At 41.0% G+C, this 13,074-nt stretch overlaps 1 protein-coding gene across 4 annotated transcripts in view; it reads left to right on the forward strand.

Annotated features, from left to right (window-relative positions):
• Positions 1 to 13,074, forward strand: part of LOC117354104 (alkylglycerol monooxygenase-like) — a 375,767-nt gene that overhangs the window by 48,657 nt on the left and 314,036 nt on the right. For all 4 annotated transcript variants that reach the window (XM_033930979.1, XM_033930982.1, XM_033930983.1 and 1 more), the window contains exon 3: positions 2,294 to 2,445. In XM_033930979.1, coding sequence (XP_033786870.1) covers positions 2,294 to 2,445 — 152 coding nt within the window. The remainder of the gene's footprint in view (positions 1 to 2,293; positions 2,446 to 13,074) is intronic.

Consider the following 13,074-nt stretch of genomic DNA (forward strand, 5'->3'; position numbering starts at 1 on the left):
TAACACTCCCAAGTATTTTACAGCTCCATGTGACCACGTGAAGGGAAATTGGGCGAGATCTGAGGGGTAAATAAGATCATTAAGAGGGAAAATTTCTGATTTTTCCCAGTTAACTGAGTATCCAGAAAGCTGATTTTCTTTATAATTTGTTTTATTGTCAAGATACATGCTTGTAAAAATTGAAAATTTTGAGAGTTTTTTTTAAGTTCTTTATTGATTTTCCAAACATCAATAGTGCAAGACACAAATCTATGACATATAATAAGTCAATAAAAGCACATTTAACTTACAAATAAATATAAGCAACCATTTTATCCCTCCCCCAACCAATGCTTAATTTAATTTAAAAAAAAAAAAGAGCATGATAAGTTTTGAGAGCAACCATCATTAAGTGCATGGCAAGTTTTGAGAATCCGGCCCTTACTTATTTAAGCAATTATTTAAGGAATAATGTGGATGTAATGTATTTTCCCATTGTTATTTTGTAATTCTCTATGAATGCACAGTTCTCTTTATGTTAACTACATAGAACTGTGAGATGTTTGCGGTATACAAATGAGATCTTATGTATTTTTCTGTATATACAAGTTTGCTATTACAAATGGCCTCTTAAATATTCATTTCCTTCCTCTTTCTCTTATCCTTTCTCCAGGGTGGGAAGAAAGGAAAAGATGGGGAAACAGAGAAGAGATGCTGGGCATAGAGGGATCATAGGGACGGGAGCACAGAAAAGAGATGCTAGCATCTCTTTTCTTTCTTCCTCCTTGCCCAGCATTTCTTCTCTGTCTCCCCTTTTGTCTTCCCTCCTTGGAGAAAGAATAGGGACACAGAGGGGCATTGCTAATTGTAGGATAGAGCAAGAACAGACACTAAGAGGAAATGCTGACTATAAGGGCTGGATCAGGGCAGATGCTGAAACTGGAGGAAGGATAGGGGCAAGGATACAGAGGAGAACTGTTGGACAGAACAGACTACTGCTAAGGTCTCATACTCCCTAGAAGTAGCCTGTGGAGAGTTGGGAAATATTTGAGGAGTAGGAAGTTAATAACTGGGGTCCAGAGGGTCTATGGGGGCTGGAGAACTTGGCCTGAAGGTATAACATGTCTTTTGGAGGAAGTCTTTAGACTACCTTTCTGTTTCTGCTTCATGGCCCCTTTAAGATGCCATCAGGGAAAGAAAATAAGGTTGTATTACAAATTTGTTTAAACATTAAACAATTGTTTCTGGCACTATTTTTCCTGGAATAATGTAGCTTGTGAAGCTCAAAGCAAGCTGTGCTGCTCAATTTAAATAATAATGAGGATTTTTGTTTTAATTTGTATCTCAATATTATGTAGCCCGTAGTAACTAATGTCTGTTAGTGTAAAATAACACACAATTTGCTTTTTAGCACATGTTAAGGGAATAACATAGTATATTCACCTCTTAATACAGGTTAGTAACTACCCTCCTTAGGAGGAAAATTATCCACTATTAAGAAAGGTTAATTTAGGGTTAGGTTAGTAACCTGGACTTAAAATGGGACCTGTGCTAAAAATCACAAATTAGTGGTAAAGTCAACTATCTTAACCAGTAGCCTACATGTCCTAAGTTTTAAGTTTTCTAAATCGAATGCATTTTCAACTGAAAACTTAGCCCTTTTACCAAACTGCAGGAAAAAGTGGCCTTAGTGCGCAGTTACACAGGTCATTTCTGTGCGCTAAGGCCATTTTTACTGCATGGGTAAAATAGTCAAAGTTCTTTTTTTTTTTTTTCAATTAATGCCATAAACTAATTTTCCCATTATTGTCTGAGCCCATACCACCACCTATTTTGTAGACAGAACCTGATTATCTTTAGGACGCCGATCTCGACAGACACCTAAGTTGCGGCTGCTGATTGCGTGTTTGTAAAGGAGGGGGGTTTAAGAAGTGTTTTCAAAAGCATGTAAGAAAATAATACTTTTTTGATTTCCGTGTGCGCATTAAATTCCACCCCCCTCCCCACCCCACCCCACACACACACTTTTACAAAGCTGTACGATAAAAGCCCCAAAGCCCTTTAAATCCCTATGGTTTTCAGAGTAGTTACCGCAGCACCACACACTATAGGGCTTTGTAAAAGAGGAGGTAAACTATAGAACTTCCCCCTCAATTAATTGATATTTTGAGAATGACAACCATACTGTGTTTTTCTATGAGATTTAAAAAAAAAAAGTAGGTTTAGAAATAGTACAATTTTTTTCTTCCCTCAGTAAAATGATTGTGCATGAGTGTATAGAGCAAAACAAAGTTGGCTGTGATTTTTATTTCAGGCTTGTGACCAGAGGAATTGAGCTGACCAGTTACATCTACATTTGGAATAACTACAGGCTCTTGGAGCTGCCTTGGGACTCTCCTTGGACATGGTGGTTGACGTTCATTGGTGTAGACTTTGGGTATTATTGGTTTCATCGCATGGCTCATGGTAGGATGTTCAAAGTTTTTTTTAATGTAGGTGTACTGGTGTATATGTGTGTGTTTTTCTACATAAAAATTGGGGTTTTCTGCAACTTCAGTTATTTAAGAAATTTTGCAGTTAATATAAATCTATATGGAGCAAGTGTATTAACTAACAAAGCGTTCAACCATATATTTTGAAACTTGGAAGAATCTGAGGTAGCAAAATATCTGTTTTGGAGGCTTGTCCTAATGAGTATAGAATTGTGCAAAGATTGTTTTGAATGGTAAAATCACTGATGATGCATGTGCCGCAGAATATCAGAGAACAAACTCCCCCCCCCCCCTTTTTACAAAAGTGCGGAAGAGATTTTTAGCGCCGGCGGGCATACTGAATAATCTGCGCTGCTCTGACGCTCATAGGAACTCTATGATTGTAAAAGCAGCGCACTGGTCGGCGCTAAAAACCTCTTCCACGCTTTTGTAAAAGGAGGAGGTTTATTGACTTAACACAGAGCTATTTTTCATACATAATAACTTTTTGTGATTTTTTTTTTTTAATGCAAAATCATAGTCAATGAATGGCTGTGATGCAATGAAATGTAGCTCATCAACTGAAAACAGAGCTAAACTGCACACAGGGAAGATTTCTTGGTTTGTTTGTTCAGGGTAGATTGCTTAACTCCATAATGCAATAGACACTCACCCAACCCTCTCCCCTGTCAGTGGTGATTTGCTGCTGGGTCATGCCAGGTCACCAACTTAGAACTTTTTTGAAATTGGTGCTTTATTTTATTGTAGCTGGAATGGAAGGCCCTCTGCTGCCCTTAATCCAGTATCATTTTTTATTTTTTTTAGAAAATTATCATTACCATTTACTACTCAGTTTGGTATCCCGTCCTCTCCCAACACATACTCTCACACTTCTCATGTACATTATTGTTCCTCCTCCCTTCACAGAATGTTACTGTGTATTCCTAGCTTGCTGCCATCAGTATCTTTTTCTAACAGACTGTCCTAGATAGACAGACAGACAGTCCTCTGGGTTTTGTTTTTTTCTAGTTATTCTTTATCCTCATGGCAGCCAACCTTTTCTTTCCCAGTTTGTACTCCCTCCCCTCCAAGGCTCTCTTTACCTGTACCAATCAGCCTGATTGTCAGCTTGCTAGCCAGTTAACTCTGACTAACCAGTACACCAAACCAGCCAAGCTGCAGTTACAGAGTTCTGATCAAAGACTTAATTCACCTCTGTTGGTCTAATACTAAGGAATGTGGGGTCTAGTGATGATATTCGAGCCCTGTGCATTCTGTCTGCCTAGCAGAATGATTGCAATTCTGTGGGATTGCTTTGAAGACCTTGGGATTTGAAAAGTGCTAGGTTGCCTGGACTGCAAAAACCCAGCCATTTTCTACTGTTTGCAGGGAAATCAGGTTGATGCAGCTCATGATTCCTCATGAGCCCCCAACCCCACTTGTACGTCCAGTATTTGTTCTTCCCTTCTTTCTGGATCACTTTCTCCCCCCCCCCCCCATCTTCCACTTATGGGTCCAGCATCCATCCACCTTCTATCCTCTGCACCCTGCTGAACCCTTCCCTCCCATACTTCTGGTTCACTTCCGCCCTCCCATTTGCCCTCTCTCCCTCCGTGCAGGTCTGGCCTCCGGAAATGACATGTCATAGGAAAGGCCCTACCGGGGCTGGCTTCAAGCAGCCTGTTGTCAGTGCTGCCTCTGCTGACCGGCTGCTACTGTTGCTTCATTAAGTGAGGGAGGGATGGAGTGGGAGGGGGGGGGGTTCTGCGGCTCAGGCCAGTTGCACTGCTGCTGCTTTTCAGCTGGAGGGAAGCAGGGGGGATTCACAGCTCAGTATTGCTACCACTGCATCGGGGCTGGAGGGAGGTGCGTTCGTGGCTCAGGACCACTGCTGCTGCTTCAGGTTGGGGGTGGGAGTTCATGGCTCAGGACCAGTGCTGCTTTGGGGAATTTTTTTTTTTTTGCCAGCAAATTTTTTTTGCCAGTTAGATGAGAGTGCTGGTTGCTTGAATACTGGTTAATCAGGATTCTACTGTATATATGCAATGGTGTAGGCATAAGAAAATAAGAATTGCCATACTGGGACAGACTTAAGGTCCATCAAACCCAGTATCCTATTTTCAACCCAGATCACAAGTACCTAGCAAGATCCCAAGTAGTTAGACATATTTTATGCTGCTTGTCCTAGGAATAAGTAGTGGATTTCCCCAAGCCATCTTCCAGCAATATAAAATTGTTTGTAAGGCTAGCGCCAACATAATGGTAAGTAAACATTCTGAGGGTTTAGATATGGGGGTGGATAATGACTGACTCATACCAATGAATATGGCAGGTGACCTTGTTTCTTGTATCTGAAGAACTGCACAAACAGTTTCCCAAACTCTATCCCAAAATATTTGGACGTGTGAACAGGAGAAAAGTAAATGTTCCAAGGAGCCCTCATCTGAGTTGCAAGACCAGCAGAGAGGGGATATTTTTTTGTCAATTTTATGGGACAATTGTGGGGTCCATACGGCTCTGTGAATCACAAAGTAAATAGATTGCAATAGGGAAGCTGAGCGAATGGATTTGAAGAAGATCTTCCAGAGCTCTTCCCAATCAATAGCATCGGATGGGAGATTGAGTTTGTAAGTCCATTTCTGTTCTAGTTCCGTAGATCCAGGGAAAGCTGTCATCTGCAGTATTTTATACCATATTGATGCGGTAAGTATCTGTCCATTGTTCCTATGTAGAAAACTTCGTAGACCAGAGTCAACATTGGAGGTGAGTATCTTAGGTATGGCATTTCGAATGCAATGTAGAAGTTGTAGCCATCTGAAATGTTGAGTAGCAGGAATTCCTTTGTTCTCAACAAGTAGTTGAAACGGGGTCCAATCAGCTGCAGTCATTAAATCTTGCACAGTCCAAATGTCACAACCCTGCCATTCTTTCCAGGATACAATTGAGTTTTGGATTTTAAAGCGATCATTCCTCCAAATAGGAATCAGGGTCGATGTTTCCCATTTATCCTTAAAAGTTAAGTCAAGATTATGGATGGCTGATTTATATGCTTGAAGAATAGGATCAGTGGCATCTATTTTAGGCAGTAATGCACCCGCCAATAGTTGAAGTCTATGTTCCCCATATAGCTCACGTTCAATCAGTATCCATGTTGGAGGATCAGGATCTCTATTCATAAGGTAATGCCCCAGCGACCATTGTCTCATGATGAATGCATTATGGTAGTGAGTAAATGACGGAAAGTTAACCCCTCCAGATTTACGTGGAGCCTTCAATTTGTTTAACGCAATGCGTGGTTGTTTAGAGTTCCATAAAAACTTCGTGAGTATGGAATCAACTTGTTTGTAAAAATGAGAGGGCAACTGAAATGGAAGCATGTAAAGTATATAGTTGATTTTAGGGGTCAACATCATCTTGATGGTCTCAAGTCTTCCCCACCAAGTCAGCGTCAGGGGAGACCATTTAGTTACTGTCGATTTAAGAATTTCCAGGAGATGAGCACAATTTAGTTGTATAGATTCAGCTATGGTAGGACCAAAGAGCACTCCTAAGTATTTCATAGAGGAAGAAGACCATTTAACCCCATGTGATGTTATGTCAAATTCAGCAGCCGGGCAAGTGATCGACATCACCTCTGTCTTGCCCGTATTCAATTTATAACCTGATACCGCAGCATATTCCTTGATGGTTTCCAGCAGGTGAGGGAATGAAGCAGGGGTCATGTACAGCAGAACATCATCTGCGTACGCCGATAGTTTGAGTTCATGACTTTCCATCTTTAGACCGGTAATCCTCGTATCGTGACGTATATTTTGTAACAAGGGCTCGAGTGCCAGATTAAAGAGGAGTGGCGAAAGGGGGCACCCCTGTCTAGTTCCTCTAGTTGGATGAAAAGGTGTTGATAGGCGACCATTGACATATGTTCTGGTGGAAGGCTTGAAATATAAAATCTTAACTTTGGTAATGTAATGCTCAGAGAAACCATACCAGCGCATTGTTTGGAAGAGGAAAGGCCATTCAATACGGTCAAATGCCTTCTCAGCATCTAGCCCTACTGCGAGAATGTCCTGATGCTGGGCATGTGCATGTGTAAGAACGTGAGAGAAGGTACGTGTATTCTCACAGGAGTATCGACCATTAATGAATCCAGTTTGGTCTGCTGATATAAGTTTAGTGATGACTTTTTGCAACCGTGTAGATAATAATTTGGCGTAGATCTTCGCGTCTACATTAATTAATGACAATGGTCTGTAGTTGGATATGATTTTCTTATCCTTATCCGGTTTGGGGAGGACAATAATTGTCGCCTCTGTGAATGATCCAGCAGCTTCACCAGTTTCCATGAGGTGTTCAATAAATTGTAAGAAATATGGAGCCAGAACATCCTGGAACTCTCGGTAGTATTCCACCGTCAGTCCGTCTGGTCCTGGAGTTTTCTTGAGTGCCATAGATTTTATTACTGATGAAATTTCTGCAAGGGTTATTGGTTCATCCAATATGTCATTGTCGTCTGAGGAAAGACAATTGTGCGGAATATGTTCTAAGAATTCCTTAGTTCTGTGTGGTGATTGGATTTCTGATGTATAAAGAGTGCGATAGTATTCCATGAAGGCTTGGGATATGTCTGTTGGATCAGTGATGTCGTCGCCTGTATTCGCTTTAATGGCCGCAATAGTGGATTTTTCTCTGCGTCCTTTAAGATATTTGGCCAGTAGTGACCCACATTTATTGTTCCCTGCAAAATATGATGCTGATTGCTGCATTATCTCCTGCGACGCTCTGTGGCTCAATAGAGAATTATAGCGAAATCTCGCTTTATTTAGTTGAATCAATATGGAAACATCAGTAGGTGTGTTCTGATGGTTGTTCTCCAAAGTTAATATCTCACGTTCTAGGAGACTGGTCTTCTCTTTCAGTTGTTTATGTTTATGTGCTGTGTAGGTAATGGTAATACCTCTGATATATGCCTTGAAGGCATCCCACCAACATATCCAGGTAGTGTGTTCAGGTTTATTATGTTGAAAGTATTCTTCTATCCTGGATTTCATCAGGGTGCAAAAGTGTGAATCCAGTAGCAACGAGTTGTTAAAGCGCCATTGTTTAGGTAAAGGTGAAGTCAAACAACATTTGAGTGAGATAGTAATGGCTGCATGATCTGAGACACAGATAGGAGAGATATCAGATTTAACAACTGAATTTGTGAGAGAGGCACTGATCAGAAACATATCAATACGTGAATATGATGAATGCGGGGGGGAGAAAAATGTGTAAGAATTGTCATTAGTATGCATCTGTCTCCAGATGTCAAGGAGTGAGGAATCAGTGATTAGATCTTGTAATGCGTACCAAGCTTTGGTTTTTTTGTAGGCACAGTTAGATTTTCTGTCTCTTAGTGGGTTCAGTACCATATTAAAGTCTCCCGCTAGTATCACACGTGAGTCTATGTCTTCTAGTATTGTTGCTTTCAGTTCATGAAAAAATTCAGGTTTATCAATATTGGGGCCGTAGATGTTCAACAGGCAATAAGTCTCACCTGCTATATTAAATTTAACTTTGACCCATCTTCCATTAAGGTCTGTAGCTGAAGAAATTATTGTGAGGTCTGGTCTGTTGCGGATTAAGGTGATTACCCCTCCCTTACGGTCATAAGCAGGAGAGTAAAAAGGATTCAAAGACCATGAGAAATGGACTTTCGATGAGAGTTCCTTATTAAGATGAGTTTCCTGAAGCATAACTATATCAGGATTAAATGTGTCTATATATGTCTGGATTTTTTTCATTTTCACTTTATTATTGAGACCCTTTGTGTTCAATGAAATGATATTAAAAGACATTGTAATGTTGTGGTATAATAACATATACAAGCAGGCATTCAAATATGCATATTAATGATGGAGAAAATGTCACAGAGCTGGTATCAAACCATACCATTATACATGTTCTGAGCAGTTCATGAGAGAGCCATAACAATTCTATCTGTAAGGTGTACATCTGGTAAGCTATGGTGCAGAAGAGTGCACCTCTATAACACAGCGTGAGTACAGCTAAGTTAACAGAGAGGCAGAGAGAGAAAACCAAAACTCCCAATCTTGTCAGTATTTTTAACAAGCAAACGTAACTTATCACAACTCTATATAAGCATGAGCAATGCAAATAGTGGAGTGAGCAGACACCACATAATCTATGGTGAAAGCAAAATCCATAAACAAATACAAAGCAGCAGCTAAACAGTTAAATGAGATTCTATGAGACACTGAGGCATACCAGAAAAATCATGGGGCCATTCAAACCTGATTAATCGGTGTTGGTGAATGGAGTTCAATGTATGTAGCCAGCTCTTCCGGGACAGTAAAATCTTTAGTTTGGTTGTTTAATGTCACTCTTAGTCGTGCTGGATACATCATGCCGAATCTAGCATTCAAAGCTTTGAGTTGTGGCCTGTAGGAGAGGAGCTGTTTGCGTTTAGAGGCTGTGGCCTTGCTCAGGTCAGGGAAAAACAGTATTGTGGCTCCCTCATGCTGAATCGGAGATTTTATCTTTGCTTTTTGAAGGATATCCAGCACATGTTGGTATCTCAGCAATTTGAGTACAATTGGTCTGGGCCGGCGGTCAGCAGGCATACGGGAAGAGGATACTCGGTGAGCTCTTTCTATTTCAAAATCACGTTGAAAGGTGATGTCAAGCAGTTTGGGCAGCAATGTTTCAAGGTGCTTTATTAGATCACAGTCACGCACATTTTCTGGAATACCTAATATGCGCAGGTTACAGCGTCTGGAGCGGTTATTACTATCTTCCAGCTCTTGTTCTAGCAGATTTATTCTGTTAGTTTGTCTGCGGAGCTCAGTGATTTGTACAGAGGACGCCTCCATCTTGGATTCGAGTGTGGAGACACGTGTTTGCATGTGGGTAAAATCGGCAGTTAAAGCAGACAGTTTTTCATTTATTTCGTCTGTGCTCGTTTTAGTGTCTGCTGCCAATTCTTTTAATTCTCTTAACTCGTTTAAAATCTCGCGATTTGTGTCCTCCGATGTGGCAGGAAGTGGTGTCTTAGACGGGGACACGGGGTCTGGCTTGTGCCGTTTACCCACCTTTTTATCTGCCATCGCTGATGTTTGGAGCTTGCAATGTTGGTTTTAATTATACCCCACAACTTTATGATCAAGTGCGATCGTTCGATTCTTGAATTGCTCAGATTATTTCGCCGTTTGCTTCGTTTTAAGGCAGGAGATTAAGGGAGCTGTGGTCTTATGCTGCCATCTCGTGTGGGCTCAGCAGCGCCCCCTCCTCCCCAAGCCATCTTAATAAGGGCCTATAGACTTCTCTTTCCGGAAATTAGCCAAACCTTTTTTTTAAACCCTGCTAAGCTAACTAATGTCACCACATTCTCCAGCAACGAGTTCCAGAGTTTAATTGCACGTTGTGCGAATAAATAGTAGCTTCATCGCATGTACCCTAGTTCTAGTATTTTTGGAAAGAGTGAACAAGCGATTCACATCTACCCTTTCCACTCCACTCAGAATTTTATAGACTTCTATCATATTACCCATGAGCTGTCTCTTCTTCAAGCTGAAGAGCCCTAGCTGCTTCTGCCTTTCCTCATAGGGAACCTTTGAGTGCATGGCTTTCGGTTTAATGAGAAAAATCTGATTTATGATGCCAGAGCCTCTCTCTGGGATGAAATGATTTAAGATACGAGTGTTTGGACTCTCTAAAACAATACATATTTGTCCAGTAATACGAACTATTTGCAAGCTTCAGTGAAGCAATTTCTAAGGCATTGCAGACATAAGAATATAAAAATGCAAATGGAAACTATTATTCTGAGCTGCACACAGATTTTAGATTGAAACCAATTACAGCCCTTTCCATAAACTAGTCCATTGTGTGCAATGCAGGTGACACTCCCATTGCTTGGTTAATATCTTAAGGGTGAGGGAATAGAGAGCATCACTGTGCTTTTAACTAGCTTTGAATGCACCGTGGTTGTGGATGACCAAATGCAAATGTTCAAAACTTAGATCCGGGATAAACCTGAATCAGGATACAAATGCAGGATCTCTTCTTATTGACCAGGATTTAGGTGATGTTCTTAATTCATCTGAAGCTGACACTATCTTTTTTTCTTATTCCCAAGGGTTTCTTCTTCTTCTGATCTGGGCCTTTTAGACTAAAACAGAGCCTGGTTTTCTCCTAGCAGTATACGTCAATATTCACATGCCATGTTTACCCCTTTTTTATTTAAACACATCTAGGCATTTATCCATGTTTATTCAGTGCTGATATTTAAATAGAGAGCAGCAGTGGATATACACAGAGGGGCTGATTCTATAAACATCGAATGGTGCCTAACTCCTAGGTGCTGTTCAGCTTGGTTATCAATCAACTGCTACATCCCATTTACAGAATTGCGCCTACTGGCACCTCACTCGAATTAGGCACCAGTAAGCATCATAGTTTTAGATGCCGGTGTATTAGGCCAGGGTTTTTCTGGCCTAATTTACTGGTGCCTAAGTCATACCATGCCTATTCTCTGCCTCTAACCATGCACATCTTTTAGGTAGGTGTCGTCAGTGCCTCAACTTAGGCATTGGAGGTGCCGTGCTGAATTCCACATGCAATTAAAGTTAGTTTTTTAAAAATTGACTTTTAATTGCCTTTTCAATTAAAACTCGAAGACAATAAAAAAAAAAAAATTGGGGGTTGTGCGCGGAATTTAGCTAGGCACTATTCAACCTCAGAGTGCTGAGTGAGGATCTGCTAAGGGGAAGAAAACCTTCATTGGAATTTCTTACCTGCTGGCATTCAAACTTCGGAAAAGGTGTGAATACTTCTGCAGCTATAGTATGGCTGGGAAACATTGTGTCTCCAAAGCTGTTTGCCAGGTTACAGCTTCTGTCTCTGTGCAGACAGAAAATGTTACAAAAAGCAGAGGGAATGGTTCCACGTGCAAGCTGTCTTCAGCTTGAATCCCTCATGAAGGAAGTAAAGGAACTGAGAGAGGAGGTGGCAAGACTGAGAAGCATCCTTGAGAATGAGGTACATCAGTAAAATGCTTAATGAAGCATCAAAGATTTCCAGAAGAAGAAGAGGCCGTGCTGAAGGAAGACAGCTGGACTCAGATCACGGGACCCTGCAGGATTGATGCTGTGACTCTACCCGCCCTTTAACTGAAGAACCAATAAGCAGAAGAAGTAGAAGAGATGAGAGCATTCCAGGGATAGGAAGGACCATAGATTGAAATCTGAAAAGTTGCTGGATCAGTGACCACTATGAGGCATAGGGTAGTGGTGATTCCCTTCTGAGGGGTATAGTGGCGTCCATCTGCAGACCAGACATAATGTCTCAGGAGGTATGCTTTCTGCCTGGTGACAAAATCCAAGGTGTTACAGAGAGCTTGCTGAGACTCATCAAGCCTAATGACTATTACCCAATGCTGCTCATCCATGCTGGCACTAATGATATTGCTAGGTACCCCTCTGAATGTATCAAGAGTGACTTTGTGGCTCTGGGAGAGAATATGAAGCTGTCATATGCACAATTAGTACTCTCATTGATCCTTTCTGTTGAGGGATAAGGCCAAAGCAGAGAAGCTCGCTTCCAGGAGATGAATGTATGGCTGCATGGATGGTATCATCGAGAGTGTTTTGGCTTCCTGGATCATGGGATGATTTTCCAAGGGCTCCTGAGTAGGAATGGTGTGTATCTGTCAAAGAAGGGAAGAAGTGTCTTCAGCAGCAAATTGGCTAACTTCCTGAAGAAGGCTTTAAAATTAGAATCGTTGGGGCAGGGTGATCAAAGCCCCCAGATGAGTATAAGCCCTCAGGTAAGTAAATCACTAAATACCTCTAAATAAATAGGAAAAGGGAGCAATGTCTTGAAAGCAGTATATACTTAAGCTCAGTATGGTAAATAAGGTTCTGAGGCTGTGATGGAAGAGGCTGAGTTGGATATAGTGACGATCACACAGATGTGGTTCACAGAGAACCATGATTGGGATAAAGCTATACCAGGCTATAATCTGTTCAGGAAAGACAGAGTAGGAAGAAAAGGAGGGGGAGTGGCATTATATGTTAAAGATCATATTAAGGCCACACAATTGCAGGATTTACGGGATCTGTGGGTCAATCTGGAATGAGGAAATGGAAAATGTATTTACCATAATGTGATATACAGGCCTCCTTCAAAGACAGAAGAAGTGGACAGAGATTTAATAGTAGACATTCAGCATATAACTGTAAAAGAGGAAGTATTACTATTAGGTGATTTTAACAGGCCAGATATTGATTGGGGTATCCCTACTGCGGGGTGTTCTAGAAGTAGGGAGATTCTGGATTCTCTACAAGTAGAACTGTTTCAGCAGTTGGTAATGGAACCCATGTGGGATAGGAGCCATAATGGACTTAGTGCTTATAAACAGGGAAAGTGTTTCTAATGTTACATTGGGTGATCATCTGGCATCCAATGATCATCACATGGTGTGGTTTAATGTAAATACAGGTGTAGAGAAGGCTCATTCAAAAATAAAGGTTCTAGACTTTAAAAAAGACTAACTTTGTTCAGATGGGGGATTACAGCAAGGAATTGTTGTCTGGATGGGAACATCTGGAAGAAGCAGGAAAAGAAT

The sequence above is a fragment of the Geotrypetes seraphini genome, chromosome 2 (genome assembly GCF_902459505.1).
Source record: "Geotrypetes seraphini chromosome 2, aGeoSer1.1, whole genome shotgun sequence".
Taxonomy (NCBI): Eukaryota; Metazoa; Chordata; class Amphibia; order Gymnophiona; family Dermophiidae; genus Geotrypetes; species Geotrypetes seraphini.